General features: G+C 48.9%; 1 protein-coding gene across 1 annotated transcript; it reads left to right on the top strand.

The window, feature by feature from the left end:
• LOC142570526 (uncharacterized) lies at positions 1-18438 on the top strand. The gene is made up of 6 exons (XM_075678899.1): positions 1-5; positions 2417-2609; positions 2957-3126; positions 3607-3715; positions 14170-14502; positions 18160-18438. The coding sequence occupies exons 1-6, from the start codon at positions 1-3 to the stop codon at positions 18436-18438; spliced, it is 1089 nt and encodes a 362-aa protein (XP_075535014.1).
• Positions 18439-21548: the final 3110 nt, after the last annotated feature.

Here is a 21548-nt window from a genome sequence, read left to right as displayed (position 1 = left end):
ATGAGGTACTCTAGGTTTTTGTCTATGATGCCTAAGTCATGTGAAATGTGTGTAAGCTGCTTATTTACAAGCACATACCGACCCCTACCGAACGTTTGACACTCTATGGCTCTGTATCCAGTGAGTGTGACATATCCATATTCTGTCTCTTGAAGTGCGATAATATCTAGTTTAGACTGAAGTGACATAAGTTATTGCTGGATGATGGTACGTTTGTTAAGGTTCCCCCTACAATTCCGCTGCCATATTTGAAATTCCCTCTTAGTGTGAGCCATATTGCATTTTCATCTCCCCCGCCTGGGGAGTTAGTGTAGCTCTGAGGAATGACGACCCGCATTATTCCCTTACGTCTATTGACATAGTCATCATTTTCAAGAGTTTTGATTCTTTCGACAAAAGCCTTCAGTCTCTCCTTAGGGTCATTCAGTGCCGTCTGTATTTGGCCTACATTCATTGTCAACTGTGAGACACTGTCCATAAGCATCTGCATGTTGTCTTTGAAAGACGCCAGCGCTTGTTTGACTTCCTGAATCTGTGTTTCAGTGTTCTTGGGGTTGCTTTCAACAGCCATACGCTTGGCTGACATGGGTCCCTCACCAGCAGGCGCGGGGACTCGGGACTTCTTTGCGTGTATTAGTGCTATCTTTGCTTTCTGCTTGTTTAGCCTCGCTTAAGAGTTTCCTTATTGCCGTCATCTCTCTACTCATGTTCTGATTAATTTCTTTTAGTTCTGCATTTTCTTTTCTCATGTCTTTCTATTTGACGATCCCTACTTTGCTGTGGGGGTGGGTCTCAAAGCATGGCGCTCACCGGATCGGTACGCGCGTCGTCGGCACAGATAAGTCATGTTTTATTAGTGTCCCAGTGAGGCGGCGTGTTGTCCGCTATGGCCGTTCCCTTGACTTTGTCGGCCCACGTGGAACCCTTGCTTCTTTCCCCGGGTTTCGATGCAGCCTGTTGACTGCGATCTCTTGATCCGGATCGAGCCCTGGATTGGGATCTGGATCTGGGTCCGGACCTGGACACGCGTCTTCCCCGGGAGCGTGAGCGACTGTGGGACCTGGACCTGCCACGGGACCTCGACTGTGGCGGCGGGTCGTTATTGTCCTTGTTGGTGTTCGTTGCTAGTGCTCTTTCGTTTCTCCGTTTTCTGACCCCGTATGGAGTTTTAGAGCGCTGCGTACATATTTTTTCCGCCGTTGGGTGTGGGTCACCACACAGTTCACACCTGGGTTGACACTTATGTTCGTCAGTCGGATTCAGTGCACCACAGCCTCGGCATATTCTCTCTTGCGGAGACGGACACACGTCAGCTCTGTGACCGAGCCGACCGCAAGCGTAGCATACGTCGATTTGTTTCTTGTATTGTGAGCCCCTTGCAAAGACCGGGCCGTATCTGATGAAATTCGGAACGTTGTGTCCATCAAAGGCGGTGATCACCGTACCAGTATTCTTGATTCTTGTAACGGCGAGAGCCAGAGGGTTTTCTGGATTGACTATGTTCTTCTCCAGCTCCGCCAGACCATCTGCTAAGTCAATGTTCCTTATCACTCCCTTGCATGTGTTGTGAGTTGCAGCCTCATATGTATTGATCTCGAAGCTGCATCCATCCAGGTTAATTGACCTTATTCTCATATATTTCTCAGCATTCTCTCGTTCCGGCGTACTCGCCACAATTATGTTTTGGTTGACGTTCGGGCATATGATGTCTGATGCAATGTGGTCCGAGCTCCGAACAGCTGCTTCAACGATGGTTTTACCTATCTTGGTAGAGCCAATCTTGATAATATTGTGTCCGCCGCGTGGTCGTGCTATGATTTTAAAGTGATCTTTCGGCAAGTATGAAATTCGGGACGCCATAGAGATTCTGTTCTTGACTCGATTGCCGTTCTCGAATGTTCTAGGCGACGTAGCCACGCGAGGTCTAGCTCCTGCTGAATTCCTGGGATTTCATGTTTCATGTTTCATGTTGATTTCATGGATTTCATGTTTCATGGATTTCATGTTTCATGGATTTCATTTCGCGAAGGTAGTGTGGTTTCGCAATTGGTAGAGCGTCGCACGCGAAATGCGAAGGTTGCGGGTTCGGTTCCCACCTGCGGCAAGTTGTTTTTTCATCCACTTTTTTGCCATCAATGTATCGTTTCTTTACTTCAGTTATTAAGCACAAGTATAATTTACCCTACGCTGTCCTTGGTGTCAGTGTGTGTTGGCTTCTCCTGATATGACTAATAAAAATCGGGCCCCTAGGTTAACCCCTTTCTTCTCGCTTATATATATATATATATATATATATATATATATATTATATTGTATTTAACGTATTGCAACTGGTAAGTGAATCTCACGTCCGCGAGCTTACGTTCGGGCGACGGGCTGCGAAGCGCGACGTTTTTTGTCTTTATCTCTCGCGCAGGCCGTTGGTAATCGACACGCTGCGGTTTCTGTACGACCTGGATGTGGTGGTGCACAACGACGAAGTGCCAACGCCCTTGTTCGCGCGACCGCGCATACCGCACGAGGTGATGTTCGTCATCGGCGGCTGGATGGCGGGAGGACCCACTGCCTACATCGAGAGCTATGACACCAAGGCCGACAGGTGGATTAAGGTTGGTAAAGGCATCGCGGCTTTCTACGCTCGACGGTTCGAGGAGCAGCAGACACGTCGCGTCCGTCCAGGAGGTTATCGACAACTCTGCTTTCCTCTAGGGCATACTCCAGGTCAGCTTTACTCTGGCGAATAACACACTCATGATAGACCACTTATGATCAGGTAGAACAGGTTGTGGCGGTAAAAATCGGAGCAGGGAAGGCGCGATAGAAATACTGTGCCACTGGCGCTGGTTTTTTCTGCTTTCTCGCGAGACCGTAAATTAATTCCGCTCAGGCCAGCGTGGAAGCTTAAAGCACCACAGAAATCCAAAAAGGAGTCGTTGCCATTGTTCCGGACGCACAGGTCGAGGCCGTGGATCCCGAGGGTCCCCGGGCGTACCACAAGTGCGCGGCCATCGGCAACGACATCTACGTCATTGGGGGCTTCAACGGCGAGGACTACTTCAGCAGCGTGCGATGCTTCAACGCGCACACAAAGAAATGGCGCTCTGTCACACCGATGCACGTTAAGAGGTGGGATTTAGCGTAGGGACATCCGAAAGAAGCGATTGCAATGCGGTTCTCAAAGTTCTCGAAATTGGGCCTACTAAGGGCAGCATTAGAAATATATAGCGGTTCACTAAAATAGTTAGGAACGTAACAAAGTCGTAAAATGACCGTAAAATGAGTAAAATCAAAGTAGGTAAAGCTCAAATCACGCTGAAAAAGACGTTATATAAAGTTTGATACCATAGATCTGCACTGTGGTCCATGAAGGACGCATTAGAGGAGGGTTTCAAATAGTCAGAGCATTTCAGGTTCTCCAGGATAACCTAATTATGTTTATACGAGGATGTTTGCATTCCGCCCCCATCAGTTGAGCGGAAAAGCATGGAGGGAAAGCAGCTATTCAGTAACTTCGAAGTGTGGAAATAACAGGTTTGTGAGAAATGCTGCGGAAATCGAATCTCCGCTAAATACTGAAAGGCCAAAACGACCACTCCCATTTCCCAGGTGCTATGTGAGCGTGGCGGTGCTGAATGAGATAATCTACGCCATGGGCGGATACGACGGTCGTCACAGGCAAAACACAGCAGAGAAGTTCGACCATCGCACAAACCAGGTAACGCGTCTTCGATTTTCTTTTACAGGCATTAGCCTGCATTTGGCTAAGAGGTATTTTTGAAAACGTGGGGCTAGCCCCGACCAGCGACTACTTCACGTTCCAGGAATATCCCGTAGTGGACGTCCTTCTGTTGCTGGCTTCCGTCGTGCGCTTGCAGCGCACCTCGAGTTGGAAAAGAAAATTTTAGTAATATTGTTACGCGAACGAAGGATTAAGACTGAAGACTATCTACAAAATATATTTACAAGAGATAATGCCGCGCTGGCCAGTTCAGCCGACAGCTCGAGAGCCAGAGAGCGTTCTACCTCCTCTTTTTTTCTCGAGTGATGGCGCCCACGCGCCTTGTTCAAACAATCAAATTCCACACGCGTGTAGTATAATCCCGCTGTGGCGGAAGCGACGTCCCGGAGCGTCTAAATGTCATCATTGGCAGGATGATACTGCTTCAGTCGTGTAACATGCACAATATCACTGGACTGGGAAGCAAATGGGGCGTCAGGGGCGATGTCGTAGGTGACAGGACTCACGGCACGAAGCACTTTGTATGGGCCTGTGTAACGAGACAGCAGTTTTTCTGACAGGCCAACCTAACGCGACGGAGACCATAGAATCACCAAAGAACCAGACGGGAAGTGCGTGTCTCGCTGTCACCGATCCTACAAACGCCTTTGACTCTGTTGGGATTTCAGAGGGCGGTCAGGGGCAATTTCCCTTGCGTGTGCACAGCGGGCGATGGCGTGAAGTGCATATTCACTGGTCGGTGGTGCGTGAAAATGGAGCGTTGTGTCGAGGGGCAGTGCTGCTTCTCGGCCGAACAAAAAAAAATGGGGAATAACCGGCTGTGTTGTAGCGCCAGGAAGCAAGTGTGACAAGCGGTAGAGCGAGGTCCCAGTCAGTGTGGTCTGAAGAGACATATTTCGCGAGAATGTCTTTGAGAGTGCGATTCAGACGCTTCGTGAGGCCATTTGTTTGCGAATGGTATAGTGTGCATAGCTTGTGCCTCATGGCGCCGGACTGCAGGATGCCAACGCCGCAGATCCGGATACTGGGCCTGCTGTTGCACAGCGACGGCAATGCGCACGCAGCCGTCAACAAAATCAAGACCAAATTAGAGCAGGTCCTGAGCATGATTCGGAGAGTCAGCAGCCGGAACAGAGGAATCAAAGAAGACGCACTGCGCCTGGTGCAGGCATTCGTCGTGTCACGCGTAACGTACTCCGCCCTGTACCTCCAGATTGCGAAGGTGAATCGCGAGATGCTGAACACGGCGATAAAGAAAGCAGGCAAACTCGCCATGGGCATACCAGTCTACTCGTCAACGCAGAAGCTGCAGGAAATGGGGGCCCACAACACGGTGGAAGAGGTGGTGGAAGCACGCCTATCCCACCAGAGAGTAAGGCTGAGCCGGACAGAGCACGGTCGGGCCGTGCTACGCAAGATAGGATGGCAAATTGAACAGCAACCGACAACGGAGCCGCTCCCCACAACTTGGAGAGACATTATGAAGACCAAGCCCCTCCCGCGGAACATGCAGTCAGGAAGGAACGACGAGAGACGCTCTGCGCGGGCCAAGGCAGTGGCTCGACAGCTGGAAGAGGACCCTGAGATTCTTTACGCGGACGCCTCGCTTCCCAAGCACGGAACCAGAGCAACGGCGGTCGTTACCACTATCGATAAACTGGTCGCAGGCGCGTCGATACGGACGACGAATACAGCCGAAGCAGAAGTGGCCATGGCCCTCGCACTCGCACATCCGGGAGTGAGGACCGTGGTCACAGACTTCCAGACCGCCTACGCAAGCTAGCGCAAGGGGAACATCTCTCCCGCGGCACTAGCGATCCTCACCAGATGCAAATCACCGGGACTGGCCGTTGAGCACGTGTGGGTCCCGGCTCACTCCGAAGTGGAAGGCAAAGCAATCGCCGACCACTATGCCCGAGAACTGTCAATCCGGGCCGAGGACGAGCCAGAGCTACCGCACCCCGTGACAAGTTACAAAGAAATCACACAAGTGTACAGAAGCGGCAGATGTAGGCTTCCCCGGGCGCATCCGCAACTGCAGCAAACGCAGCAAACGATCGTGCGACGCAGGCAAGCGGGGTCGCTAGCGCATCCCCGTGCTCTTGCACAAGATGTTCCCAACAGAGCATGACACTTCATGTACGTTTAGCAGACGATCAAAAGGCACTTTAGCACACATTCTTGCAGAGTGCACTAAGCTCAAGAACCCCCCCCCCCATTCCTCCCCCCCCTCCCCAGCCCCAACCTCCCCCCCCCCGCGCGATGGGAGACCTTGTCCAGCCCCGACCTACCGACCCAGCTCGCGTTGGTGGCTAGGGGCCAGGAACTGCTGGACGCATATGGGACCTGAGAAGAAGGTTTTACCCCATCTGGTGCCAGCGCGCACGAACCGTTACTAATGCCTCAGTATAAAAGTTGATTCTCTCTCTCTCCCTCTCTCCGCGATAACTTTTGAAAGGAATGTCCGGCTACGGTCTGTGAGAAGTTGTCGCGGAGTTCTGTGTAATAAAATCACGTCGCGTAGAAGAAAATCGGCGACATCTGTGGCACAGCTTGTAGGAAGCGCTCGGGCGGTGGCGTAGCGCGTGGCATAATCCGTGGCCACAGCGAACCACCTGCTCCCAGAGGTAGAATGAGGGAAAGGGCCAAGTAAGTCCAAACCAACCCGAAAGAATGGTTCCGCGGGAATGTCGAGTGGTTGGAGGTACCCAGCAGGGAGCGTCGATGATGTCACTGGCATTTCTCACACGCAGCCGCGTATGTTCGAATGGAGCGAGCAAGCCCTGGCCAAAAGAAGCATCGGAGGATCCGGTCGTAGGCACGTGACATACGCAGGTGGACGGTAGTGGGAAGGTCGTGAAGGTCGTGGAGAACAGCTAGAACTCTTGTATTTCGTCCGGGTTGCGCTGCCCACCCTAAGGAACATGTTCGATCACCAACTCACCCAGGTTGCCGTGTTAATTTGCTGTTTAGGGATCACAAGGAGTAATGCAGGGCCTGCGGGGTGAACGTTGTGGCGGCAGAGTATGCCATCTTGAAGTGTGAATAAGCGAAGGGAACTGTCGGCAAATGATTCCAGATGGTCAATGATGATACGCAAGGACGGGTCACGGCACGTCTTGTCGGCGACATGGAGCAGTGGAAAAACTGAGAGAACACAGGCGTCGAGGTCAGTACCAGAGGTAGAGGTCGCGTCTTCACCTGGGTAGCGAGAGAGGCAATCTGCGTCCTGGTGTTGGCGTGCCGACTTGTGAGTCACTGTGTTGGGGTAATCTTGCAGTCGGAGGGCGCAACGACCGAGCCGACCAGTAGGATACTTGAGCGGCGAAAGCCACCTGATCGCATGATGGTCTGTGATTACTGAGAAGGGCTTGCCATATAAATATGGGCGGAGCTTTGAAACGGCCCACGCGAGAGCAAGACGTCCGCGCTCGGTAATCGAATAGTTGCGTTCTGCAGTTGTCAGGAGCCGGCTAGAGTAGGATATAACACGGTCTGTCCGTGTTGGCGTTGCGATAAGACGGCGCCGATCCCCTAACTACTGGCATCGGTTCGAACCTCTGTAGGTGCGGACGGGTCAAAGAGGGCCAAGGCCAGTGGATTGATGAGAATCGTGATAAGGCGTGATAATGCGGCAGCCTTAGGTGAACCCCACGTAAAAGGCACGTCTTTATTCAGAAGTTCAGTGAGTGGTCGAGCGAATGCTGCGAAATCTTTCACGAACCGTTGAAAATAAGAACAGAGCCCCAGAAAACTCAAGACGTCTTTGAGAGATTGAGGTACAGGAAGAGCCATTACTGCTGGAACCTTCTCCGGGTCGTGTTGTACTCCGGAAGTATCGACGAGATGTCCTAGCACTGTAATCTCTCGGTGCCCGAAGTGGCACTTCGACGAGTTTAATAGGAGCCCCGCCTAGCGGAAGACGTCAAGGATAGTTGCGACGCTCTCAAGGCGCGTCTCAAATGTAGGAGAGAACAGAAGGATGTCGTAGAGGTAACAATGGCAAGTGGACCATTTGAAACCTTGAAGCAGAGAGTCGATCATCCATTCGAACGTGAAGCGGGCATTGCATAAACGGAATGGCATAACCTTGAATTGGTAGGGGCCATGTGGAGTGACGAAAGCGGTCTTTTCTTAATCTTGCTCATCGACGGAAATCTGCCAATATCCAGATCGAAGGTCGATGGACAAAACGTATGTGGCACCGTGAAGACAATCAAGAGCGTCGTCGATTCGTGGTAAAGGGTAAACGTCCTTTTTAGTAATTCCGTTTAGGTGGCGGTTATCAACGCAGAAACGTCATGTGCCATCTTTTTGACGAACACGACCAGCGACGCCCAAGGACTCGACGAGGTCTCAACAATGCCTCTGACGAGCATCTCGTTTGCTTCGTGCTGAACAACTTGCCGCTCTGCCGTGAACACTCAATATGGTCGGCGGTGGATGGGTACATGATCACCAGTGTTTATCCGATGCTTAACAAGTGATGTCTGACCAAGTGGTTGATTGTGAGTGTCAAATATGTCGCGGTAGGAAAGCAAAATGCGATGTAGGGCGGCTGCTTGGTCAGGTGCGAGGTCCGGAGCGACCATGGGACGTAATGGGCTGGCGAGGTTCAAGGCATCCTGCAGGTAATCAGGAGGATCTGGAGACGCGTCGGCTGCAAAAGCAGTGACGTGGTTGGTTGTCACTGACCGGAATGTGGCCACCGCTATGCCTTCAGGTAACACTTGCTTCGTCAAGCCAAAATTAATAAGGGGGAAACACATCGGATTAGTGGCAAGGGTTACTATGGAGTGGGGCAGAGATGTCGCGCGCCAGGAGGATATCACGAATAGCTGCGACGACATAGTCGCCATCAGGCACGGTTGCCGTTGGGGCCAATTCATCGAAGGTTAGGCCTTTTGGAGGTAAGCGAACAAACGCTGTAGTGCTGAGGGTGTTCGGTTTTTCGGGGCGAACGTCTGAAAGAAGAGGAAGCTCGATGCTACAGCGTACCGGTGGCACAGTCGATGAGGGCAGAATGCGTCGTCAGAAAGTCGAGCCCGAAAATTAGGTCATGAGGGCAACTGGTCCGCATGGTCAACATGACTGGAACTTGAGGTCCAGCAATTCCTATGCGAGCAGTGCACGTACCCCTGACGGCAACAGTGACGCCATTGGCGACGCGTACGGCTCGAGTGATGGCAGGCGTAAAAACTTTTTTGAGGCGACAACATAGGTCAGCGCTCATTATGGACACTAGGGCTCCAGTATCAATTAATGCCGTCAACGGAACACCATCTACGCCTACTTCGATTAGGTTCGTGTTGGTGAGGAGCGCCAACGGAGGTTTCAGACAGGACGAACGTGATGCCGCACTACCTACAAGAGCTGCATGGCCTTGTTTACCGTCCTGGAGGGTGCATAATTGGTCGGCGACGAATAGCGGCGTGGCTGGGGCGACGGGGATCGACGGCCCTGAAGTGACGGCGAGCGAGCAGGACGACTGACATCGGCGGATACGTCAGAGGTAGGAGGCATACGGCGAGGCGAGTAACGGTGCGAGTCGGCATATGGGCAAGGAGACGGGGAAAAGGAGCTGGAATACGGCGACGTCCAGGAGGTGCGGCAGTGGCGAGCGACGTGGCCAATGCGGAGGCAACAGAAGCAAATGAGCTTGTCGTCCGGAGTTCTCCCCTCGGCAGGATTACGGTATCTGGGAGGGGATTACAGATTGCCGTGAGGTGTAGCAGTCGGCTCCAGTCACGCGTCAGGTCGGGAGACGGAGTGGGCAGCAGGGAAACCTAGGTTTGCACATTCTTGCCGCACAACTGCCTGGATGAAAGAGATAGCTAATCTGGGGCTGGTTTGTAAATGGTGAGGTCAAGGGGGCATTGATGGTGGTCAAGGGGGCATTGCCTCGAGTTCGCAGCGAACAATACGTGTGACGTGCTCACTAAAAGTGGTGAAGCGGTAAGGTCAACGCAAGACGACGTCGCAGCCGAGTTAGGGAGCCTGGAGAACTGTGGAATGACGCGGCGGCTCTTCGCGGCGTCATTCCTTGACAATGACATTGATGGCGGACACATCGCTGAAGACAAACAATTTGAAAGCGTCGTCCGCGATGCCTTTGAGTACATGGCCGACTTTGTCAACCTCGGCCATTTTTCGTCAACTTTCCGGCAAAGAGCGAGCACGTCTTGTATGTACGAGACGTACGATTCAGTAGAAGACCGAACTCGGTAGCAAGCTCTTTTCTAGCAGCCAGCTGCCGGTCGGTGAGATTTTCAAAGAGGTCGCTAAGCTTCTTGAAAGCATCCGAGCTAGGATCTCGTCCTTGTGTGTCCTGAACCGGACACGAGCAGTTTCGTCCAAATAGAATAGGACATTCGCTAGCGTAATGGTAGGGTCTCAGCGGTTGTTTCGGCTAACACGTTCATACATGCTGAGCCAGTCTTCGACATCGACATCTTTGCCGGAGAAAATGCCAGGATCGTGGAGTTGGTGACCGTAACGTACGTTGTTGTCGGGGTCGCAAGAGTAGGAGACGGGGTGTCGTCACCGGAGCCATGGCGGAAAGCATGACGGTGCGGCCGCTGCGCAGCACCGTGGCGAGGACGGGAAACGGCGCCCTCCACCAAACTGTTACGCGAACGAAGGAGTAAAAGTGGAGACTATTTACAAAATATATTTACAAGGGATAATGCAGCGCGGGTCAGTTCAGCCGACAGCTCGAGAGCTAGAGAGCGTTCTCCCTCCTCTTTTCTCGAGTGGCGGCGCCCACGCGCCTCGTTCAAACAATCAAATTCCACACGCGTGTAGCAATATTGATTGAGGGCTAAAATCAATTATGACAATAGATGGGAAATGAGACATCCACCCAAACGTAGCTTAGGGCTACAAAGGAAACCGGTACGGGTCTCTCCAAAGAAAGGCCTCGCAGTTCAGGAAAAATTCGTCCTGGTCTGGGACCCTAATCCGGGACTCCCGCCTTTACGGGGCAGCCGCTCTACCGTCTGAGCTAACCAGGCGGCTAGCAGATGGCAGGCGAAGTACAATTTATCAACAACTCAGAATTGATAAATTCGACTTCCCCTGCCATCTGCAAGCCGCTTGGTTAACTCAGATGGTAATGCGGCTACCCCGGAAAGGCGGTGGTGCTGGGTTCGAGTCCCAGACTAGGACGAATTTTTTCTCAACTGTGAAGTCTTTGTTTGGAGGGACCCGTACCGGTTTTATTTGAAGCCCTTAGCTACGTTTGGGTGGACGTCTCATTTTCCCTTTATTAATTACTGCTCTCCACCATGCGTATTTCCCCAGAACTATTACGTCAATTATGACAATACGTTAAACTGGTTACACACTTAAACCACTAACTGAAAGGTGATAATTGCTATTGAGATAGGCCCTAGCTAAATAGTTTCACCGATACGTTTACAGTCGAGACAATACAGATTAGGGCACGCCAGAGGCAATGTTTCCACTTCAGTAATACGAGGATCGACAAGCCGCCTCGAAAATTGCGGCGAGTTGGGGTTGAATATTTTCCGTGTATGAGAGAATATGTGAATCGCCATTTGTTTCTTATGAATGCTCAGTGCAGGGAAGATTGGTGCAAGTTGAGAACTGCCTTTCCTATTGGTGTGGCCATGCTTTTTAACGCAGAGCTTATAGATGCCCAAGCTATACTTAAATTTGGGGTTAGGGACAAATGAGAGCCCAATTCCGAGGTTTGGGTTCTCTGTAGTTTAATTTAGTGCCACCGTCTAAACTGCGTCTTAACAACCGACTGCAAAGTGCGGCTAGATATCACTAGATAAATGTTGCTACGGCAACTAACGCCACTGCAACTGATGTATTCTGGGCTACGTATGAGCAATACAAAGCCGTGGAGTGTCACTGATTGTTTATAATGTGGTGAGAATATTGGTTTGGCTAATTGAGACGCCAGGTCACAGTCTGTGCATACCGTGGATGCATTTCGCACAGATTTGTGTATTGCACCCCCCCCCCCCCTACACTTCTTTTTGCTAGTCGCATTTATTCATGGCATTTTTGTATTTAATTAACGGAAGTACCTAGTGGCATTTCAAGCATCGTTGTTTGGGCGTTTTCAGTCGCACTTATCACACTTCATGGCATGGTTAAGCTGCAGATCGTACGGACGCAGTACTGCACTAGTGACGAATAACGAAGTAGAACTTACTTGCTATAGTAGTCAAGTAGTCACAGATCTTAGCTCCGGTGGTTCTTTATTTATTTAGACAAGTATCAGGCAATCGGACGGGAATCAAATGAATCAAAGTTTATCAATTAAAGAATAGAAATCACAGCCTGCCTAGAAGCGGACATGAACTGACGGTCGGACACGAAAGGACACATGCCAGACATACGGCTACTAAAGCTCTGCTAGGGCTTATGAGAACATTGTTAGTTTCTTTAAGGACCAGTTCACATGGTATTTGGAGCGAGCCCCGAGTCTTCGCTGCGTCGATGCCGATTGAGACTTCCAGCTGTTAAGGGGCCCGAGAGTCGCTGCCGGGCATCCCTAAGCATCCCTGTATGGACCAGTGGTGCACTTGTTGTCCTTATGTGCAACACAAGAAATGCTCGCGAGGGCTCTCACCAAATAATCTACTCTGAAAGCGTTTAGTATTGTCGCGAAGATAGTATACCGCGGGCCTCTTTGCTTTCTTTCCGGGAATTTCGTGGGCTTCTCGACGCGGGGGGAAACCTTTGTACACAATTAACCGCGACGGCGCCACGGGCATGCGCTGCCGCCGCCGCCACGCCTAACGTCACACGTGCACATGACGCGTCCTCTTCCCACGCTCGGCTGTCAAAAGCTGATTAGTTATCGTCAGAGCACTTCTGTATACGGAGTGTTGACGCGACCATTTCTTGGCCCCTTGAACCCTGACGCTTATTGGATGATGTCGACCTGCCTGATTGGTCGGAGTAACGAAATAGCCCATTGGTGGAGAAAAGTGTCGCTTGGATGCTGTGTAAACTTATTAAAGGAATAGTTCGAGTAGTCTTTGAGTGTGTGAGCAAGTAGACAGCAGTGGACGGCGCAACTTCACCACGGGAGACCAGGCCGGTCAGGCAGGCCGACGACGACGGGTATGACATCGTCTTGTTTGTAGATATTTTTCTACAGTGTAAACTTAAGGTGAAATACCAAGTGAATAAACCTAGGTGTTGGAATGCTACCTCTCGTCGTCGTACCTGCGTATTTGGACTTGCCCCTGCCAGAGTTCATCCCCATTCATCTTCGTCTCCCTGGTGAGCTGATGCGTCAGATATCGAACGGCTGCGTCACTTCGCTACAATATGTCACCGACTCTGACTGTTTGGCATGTGATGCAAACTCACGACACGGAAAAATGCCGCTTGCATCTCCGGTATCAGTGGGATAGAAATTTGTTCCTTCTTATTGGATGCATGGTTAAATATCCCGGCCCACACACGTGGTCGTCTTTGCCTAGGGGCACACAATGTGCGCGCTCGTGGGTATTTTTTGTGTATCTTGGCGTTCCTCTCGGGTTTCATCAGGGCACGTGGTATAGCAGCTGGGCTAGCAGGCTGTTCAACGCGGTGACAACACGCGAGGGTGAACGGCTGCGTAAAGCTAGCTATGCATAGCCTCCGAGATTTGGTGCACTAGCGCCGACAACGATCTTGGAGGCCGTGGTCCGTGTATCTTTCGATAAAACAGAATTGAAACACGTGCACAAGGCAAGCCGTGGCGTTATTCCGGCTTTATGGTTATTCTTTAAGTAAGTGCATTTTGTACAGATGGTTACTGTGCACCTGATCTATTGCACGAAGGTTTAGTTCTGGTTGAGGCCAGTAGAAGGGCTAACAATATTACACGACGTATCACTGGTGAAACCACGATCACGTAAAGTGGTCAGGAGTACGTAGGAAAAACAAACGAAAAAAAGAGATTGTTAACATCTGTACTGAAGTAGAGCATTTCTGAAAAAATAATCTGTATAAAGAAATCACCAAGTCATATAGTTGACGAAATTTGGAAAGTTATTGTTGAGTTAAACAAGTTTAAGATGAACTGGCACAAATTTCATCAGAGGCCTAAGCAAACAAGGCTGTAAAATGTTTTATTTGGGTGAAGTAGCATGGATTCCTCTGAAAAGAATGAAAATACGTTCGACAGACCCTCTAAGGTATTCCCCGTAGACTCGTCTTACAGATACGATGTAAGGTGGCTTTATTTAAAAGAGAGCCACGCATACATATTTGTTGAGGTTGCTAGTCTCACAGGATTTAGCCTCGATGAAGACCGCGAAAGCCGCAGTCATCTAAATTTTATATAGCCTCCCTTTTTCGAGTTACCTACGGACTGGGTTTTCGTTCGTCAACAACACACTACCGCGGCGGGCGGTTGTCCGCTTTCCGATCGCGCAGCACTTCTTGGTCGCTCGCAGTGGACGATGATCGCGCCCATGAACATGCAACGTAGCGACGCGTGCGCCGCGACGCACGACGGCTACGTGTACGTCACGGGAGGATTCAGCGGCAACGACTGCCTCAGCTCAGCCGAGCGGTACGACCCGACGGCCGACCAGTGGACCACGATTTCGGGCATGCGGTTCCGGCGCAGCGGGGTCGGCTGCATAGGCTTTCGCAACTGCGTCTACGCGATTGGTGGCTTCAACGGGACCACCAGGCTGGCCTCGGCCGAGAAGTACAATCCGGAGACCAACATGTGGACCAGTCTGCCCAACATGTACACGCCCAGAAGCAACTTCGCCGTGGCCGTGAGTAGTGACACGACCAAGCTCCGAAGTGATTTGCGAGGTGCAGTGGTACAAACATTGTGTTGCGGAAACAAAAGCATGTACGAAGGAAGTGAGAGGTTGCATCCTCGTCTGTTATCCCCATGCCATCGCTTTTCTTTTGCAATTTCTGGCCGGAAGAAACTAGCCCATTTCTTGACGCTGCGATCTTAGAAGCCCTTATAAGCCCTCTAAGAACTTGTAAAGTTTGCGGTGTTTGTACGCTAGAACGTGGGGGAAATTATAAGATATATTTGCAGAGCTGTTGTAGTGAAAACCTTGAACCGAACGGGAGTTCAGTACTTGGAAAGAATGTTTGACTGCAGTCTCTCCATTCTATCAGGTCGTGCTCCAATAAACACTCCCTCGGACTCTTAAAAACTGCGACCAAAGGTCTATTTACGGACGAACCCCAGAAATAATATTTTGTTGATACTTTGCCGTGATGCCGGTCACAACGAAAAATACATTGACATTATTATGGAATTACATTCGGATTCAATATCAGTAGTTTACTGCTTCACGGTGATAGTTATAATCATTAGGCGATAGCACCACTCACAATCAAACAATTTAGAATTTTGGGCAATTGGTTGGAATGTGTTTCAGTACCTAACACATATAATCTGTACGGAAGAGCCCCGTGTCACAAATACAAGCAGACAAAATACGGCAGAACATTTAAAATAAAATGTTTCAACTTTCCAGCGCACGTTTAGTGTTCGAATACTAAGCTGCTATGAGCTTTACCTGATGATTCACGGATAAGCACTTGCGAGTGTTATTCGTGATCCTGTATTGCGTCCGTTTTGTTTGTAGGCAACTGAATGAATTCGTACCCGGCTCATAAATTGTGACTTTGTATGAATAAATATCGCTCGCTTATTTCTGCGAACGTGACCCTGAAATTTTAGATGGCTACCATGACTATATGAAGTAATTTAATGTAACAATACTGCTACAATAAAATGGTTTCCCGATCCACTGTGACAGATTTGCCACATTCCACTAATAGTCATTACCAAGTCTCGCAAGCAAATTATAAATTTTGCTCTGTAGGTGTTACCGCAGAAATGTATGGTCTTTTTATGCATCGAACGTCATTAGCAATGAATTCGATTACATTTGCCCCGGATTTAAGCACATTTCATCACAAGTATCAGCACATTTACATATGGGTTTCAGTTGCTGGCGTAAAAACGTGCAACTATATGATCGTTATGTTCATTGTGCCCTCAATATTTTCGTGTTTACAAGAGCGCGTTTGCGTAGGAGGAATATATTCAGCGCGTTGTGATGGAATAAGAAGCCGGGAGGGAGAGAGAGAGAGAGAGAGAGAGACAGAGCAAGGACAGGAAAGACAGGGAGGTCAACGAGAAGGGCACCCGGTATCAGAAGGGCTCCTACTGTAGCTCTACGCTTGTGGTGTTTCGTTATTCCGCAAACCGTAAAATTACAACGAGTGGCATAAGGCCTCTGCTAACGTTACTTTCGAGCGTACCAAAAGGTGCTGAATTTTCGTCTATCGGATAAAAACAACATATAACATGATACGAATACTCCTGGGAACTGTTGCAAGGATTTTGGAATTCCTACAGTCCAGACAAAAAAAGAAAACGTTATTTTAGAAGGGACGAAGGCTGATGATGGATGGTGACTGATGCGACAATAGTAACTTACTCATCGCTTCACTAGGTGTGGCACTGCAGTCAGCGATACATACTTATACTGTTTGTATTACGTGCACTCTTGGCATGAGTACTAGCGATACGCAAAAAGCGTAAACGTACGGAGCACCGAGTTTGAATTAGGACCACAACGTTCATATTTGCTAGGGTTCCTACGGGCTCTTTACCTTAGCGAAAAATATTAGAAAGCAGCGCGCCGCACACAGTATGAACCATGTTAATAACTGCAATACTTCTCAAACGAAGCTGTTGCCGAAAGACTATAATCAGGCTAAAGCTTTCAATTTATTCACGTAAGACCAGTGTTATGAAAATGCGACTAGATTTGAAAACTTGCCGTGAAGCACCAAGTACCGTTTGCCGTTGCTTTCCACGTTCGCCTGTCAGGATCCGTAGCGTTTGCCACCAGTAAGCTTAGAACGGCGAATGTTTGCAACGTTACATAGTCTTCCCTACAAAAATTGCTTCAGGGTATATTCGTGCTAGTGTCTACGTAAGTGATAAGTGTCTGCTTCCAGCATGGGAATGACCGGCAGCGCGTGGATTTGCGTGAGTTTCGCGCTTCTAGCTTGAAGTGGCTGTGTAATGCAGGAAATTATACATTTTTTACAATGCAGCATTTCGTATTCATTACGCATGTTGGCACAGAGCGCCTGACTTGCCGTGCTTAAAGAAGTACAAGTGCTTAGAAATTTATTTACTTTTCTTACACTAATTCTCTAACAACATTGCAGAGTAGAGTGGCGTATCTATGAGACAAATCAGCTGAAAACACTCAGCACACACTTAAGCCATACAAAAGTTCATAATTATACTATGCCAGCTAAGACTTGGCCGAAGTTGTGGTCATCATTAATATTCACAGCATCAGCGGGAAATCGGTTCCGCTACTGAGAGGCACAAGGCAAAAAGTTATGATAAAAAGGGGTATTTTTTGTTGGATTGCGGCATGTATACCTTGTGTTGACCGTCGATGCAAATGGGATGTGTTCTCTCCACCGAGGGTCATGCTGAAAACAACGGCGGTACTACTTGCAAGTTAAAGCGTCGTGAATGACGTCGGAAGAAGGTTTGAAGCCACAAGGGAAAACGTTATAAACAAATATGTGTGCTATCATTCCCCTAGTATAGGAGAACGATTGCAGCGCCAGAGTTCCTTCTAGTGATCATTTTCAGGGAAAATATACGGGGCCTAGTAACATATGCAAGATATCCTGGTCGCGAATGCGACTAGCCTACTGTAAAGGAGCAGTTCAATAGCACGCGTTCAATCTGGGTGCTTATGTCGTGAGTGGTCTCTCTCTCCGTTCGTTGTTTACCGCGGTTCAGTAGATTTCGCTGGCCGAATGACGCGTTGTGTGGCGGGATTGTACAGCGGTGGGCTGGCTTATATTTTGAAAGTTATAAAAGCAGCACACCACACGCTTTTCACGCCCAAACCGATGGCACGTTGCAATTAAGAAGGCGGGAAAAGACTTATAGGACACAGGTCTGCGAGAGCCACGTTGTTGTCGCCGAAATTTGGGAAACTTGTTCTCGTTGCGTAATATTAAGGCTGAGTGTAAAGATATGGCGCTTGAAAGGTAAGCCTACGGAAACCGAAACTGGTGCGTAGAAGAATCATTGGGGGCGCTCTGACACCTGGCAGTCATATTTTAAGGGTCAAGATTGAGTGGGCCTTTATCTGACGCAATAAATAAATAAATAAATAAACAAATAAATAAATAAATAAATAAATAAATAAATAAATAAATAAATAAATAAATACAATGTTAAGGAGGCCATGTCAGTACTAATGTCAAGGAGCTGATATTAAGCTGTCGTACAAGGAATTGCTTTCTGCATCGTTTTATGGAACTTCAGAATGTGTTCATGAACTGACGACCTGTGCTCAGCGAGAAGGCTAACTGCTTTTTTATTTCTCTTTCGCGTATCGCGTGGCTTTCAATAGATAATCGACAACCTGGTGTTCGCCATCGGCGGCTTCAACGGCGAGAGCACGACGAACCTCGCCGAGTGCTACGACCCGACCACGGACCAGTGGTACGAGGCCACGGACATGAACGAGTCTCGCTCCGCGCTTGCCGCTTGCGTCATTTCCGGCCTGCCCAACATCCGCGACTACGTCCACCAGCGCCGCGACAACCTGATGGAGGAGAAGCGACAGAAGATGCTCGACATCCTGAAGCACCGAACGCGTCACGTGAACCGTGACGACAAGAATGCGTAGAAGAAAAAGAAAAAAAAAGAAATTAATGGACGGACGGAGGTTGAGAGCCGACGCCCACCGCACCGCTCGTCGTAGCCAAGAGTCTGTTCCGTTGGTGCGAAGACACTTACCCGTTAATTACGCCTTGCTTTTACTGACGTAATTTGATGACGCTATTTCCCTGGTGGTCCCGCAAACTCCGACGCCGATTCAGAACGGTGCTTATATACGCGAAATTAGTATTTATTCGAATTATATTTGGCGAAAGACCGGCGTCGGCTTTCGTAGCCATTTCTTGATGATGAAATAGGCAAATTGGGCCTCGAGACCTTCCATCAAGTTTTCGCGATTCTTAGTTACATTTTCATTAAATATTTTGCATGCGATAACAGCGATCTGATTGTATGGTGCACCTTAGTCGAGGACTCTCAGGATTATTTTGACAATGTCGGGTTCTTTAACGTACATTCACTGCACTGTACACGAGCCTTCTTGCATTCCACCTTCACGAAAATGCTGTCACTGCAAACGAAGTAAACGAGTGACTTCGTGCTCATTGTGTGCCAAGTCAATTGAATACGGCCATGGCCAAAATTTGTCGCCGTAGCTGAGACGCAAGTGTGGTGGATTTTTCGCACTTTTATGCTTTCATAAATTTTTGGATAGAACAATGTTCGGCTCACGCATCGCGGTCCATCGTACTGGCGTAGACAAGAAATAGCGACAGGGCTGAATGCTTTACGTTTGTGATACTGCTTTTATGAAGCATCTTGAACAGCCAAATATCGTTGTTTATTTATTTCTACCATGAATTCAATCTACTCGAATTATTAGCGCGACTGGCTACTTTTTGTAATCCTGCTACAGCAAGTATTGAGCGTTTGCTTTGCCACTTTCAAACAACTGTTGCGGCGGTGCACTCTCTACAGGCATAAACGCAGCGTCAAGTCAAAGGCTTTCGTAATATGCATGGATAGAATTGAACATGCTCTCAGGAGCGGAGGAAGCCTAAAAACAGCGAAGAAGAAACTAGGAATTGGCAAGAATCAGATGTATGCGTTAAGAGACAAAGCCGGCAATATCATTACTAATATGGATGAGATAGTTCAAGTGGCTGAGGAGTTCTATAGAGATTTATACAGTACCAGTGGCACCCACGAGGATAATGGAAGAGAAAATAGTCTAGAGGAATTCGAAATCCCGAAGGTAACGCCGGAAGAAGTAAAGAAAGCCTTAGGAGATATGCAAAGGGGGAAGGCAGCTGGGGAGGATCAGGTAACAGCAGATTTGTTGAAGGATGGTGGACAGACTGTTCTAGAGAAACTGGCCACCCTGTATACGCAATGCCTCATGACCTCGAGCGTACCGGAATCTTGGAAGAACGCTAACATAATCCTAATCCATAAGAAAGGGGACGCCAAAGACTTGAAAAATTATAGACCGATCAGCTTACTGTCTGTTGCCTACAAAGAATTTACTAAGGTAATTGCAAATAGAATCAGGAACACCTTAGACTTCTGTCAAACAAAGGACCAGGCGGGATTCCGTAAAGGCTACTCAACAATAGACCATATTCACACTATCAATCAAGTGATAGAGAAATGTGCAGAATATAAGCAACCGTTATATATAGCTTTCATTGATTACGAGAAAGCGTTTGATTCAGTCGAAACCTCAGCAGTCATGGAGGCATTACGGAATCGGGGTGTAGATGAGCCATATGTAAAAATACTGAAAGATATCTATAGCGGCTCCACAGCCACCGTAGTCCTCCATAAAGCAAGCAACAAGATCCCAATAAAGAAAGGCGTCAGGCAGGGAGATACGATATCTCCAATGCTATTCACAGCGTGTTTACAGGAGGTATTCAGAGACCTTGATTGGGAAGAATTGGGGATAAAAGTTAATGGAGAATACCTTAGTAACTTGCGATTCGCTGATGATATTGCCTTGCTTAGTAACTCAGGGGACCAATTGCAATGCATGCTCACTGACCTGGAGAGGCAAAGCAGAAGAGTGGGTCTAAAAATTAATATGCAGAAAACTAAAGTAATGCTTAACAGTCTCGGGAGAGAACAGCAATTTACAATCGGCAGCGAGGCACTGGAAGTCGTAAGGGAATACATCTACTTAGGGCAGGTAGTGACGGCGGATCCGGATCATGAGACGGAAATAATCAGAAGAATAAGAATGGGCTGGAGTGCGTTTGGCAGGCATTCCCAAATCATGAACAGCAGGTTGCCGTTATCCCTCAAGAGAAAAGTATATAATAGCTGTGTCTTACCAGTACTCACCTACGGGGCAGAAACCTGGAGGCTTACGAAAAGGGTTCTACTCAAATTGAGGACGACACAACGAGCTATGGAAAGAAGAATGATAGGTGTAACGTTAAGGGATAAGAAAAGAGCAGATTGGGTGAGGGAACAAACGCGAGTTAATGACATCTTAGTTGAAATCAAGAAAAAGAAATGGGCATGGGCAGGACATGTAATGAGGAGGGAAGATAACCGATGGTCATTAAGGGTTACGGACTGGATCCCAAGGGAAGGGAAGCGTAGCAGGGGGCGGCAGAAAGTTAGGTGGGCGGATGAGATTAAGAAGTTTGCAGGGACGGCATGGCCACAATTAGTACATGACCGGGGTTGTTGGAGAAGTATGGGAGAGTCCTTTGCCCTGCTGTGGGCGTAACCAGGCTGATGATGATGATGAATATGCATGGTCGTGCTTGGCTTAGAAAGATGGACGGAATTACACGCTAAACGTTTCATACCAACCAGCTGTTCAACGAACTAGCACACTGTAAAATTTTCTGGAGCTACGAGGACGTGAGTAGCATTCCTGCACTTGTGGATCATCATCATCATCATCATCATCATCATCATCATCATCGCGTACTGGCAGCAGCGGCGGTGACCAGAGCGCATCGTAAATCTGCTTGCTGCTTTATGCAGGGAATAAGAAGAAAGGTCGCTGTTATCTCGCCACGGAACGCCGACCACGAGGACCATATCTACAAGCTCAACCACTGCATCGTACTTCGGCGCAACGTCACGGCACTGCAGCGACATCTGGACAGTGCTTGGCTCGATATAAACCCAGCGATGTCTGCATGGCCTTCCACTGGCAGCAGC

The sequence above is a fragment of the Dermacentor variabilis genome, chromosome 2 (assembly GCF_050947875.1).
Source record: "Dermacentor variabilis isolate Ectoservices chromosome 2, ASM5094787v1, whole genome shotgun sequence".
NCBI lineage: Eukaryota > Metazoa > Arthropoda > Arachnida > Ixodida > Ixodidae > Dermacentor > Dermacentor variabilis.
Note: the sequence above shows the minus strand (reverse complement) of the source record. Positions and strands in the feature narration are given on the sequence as shown.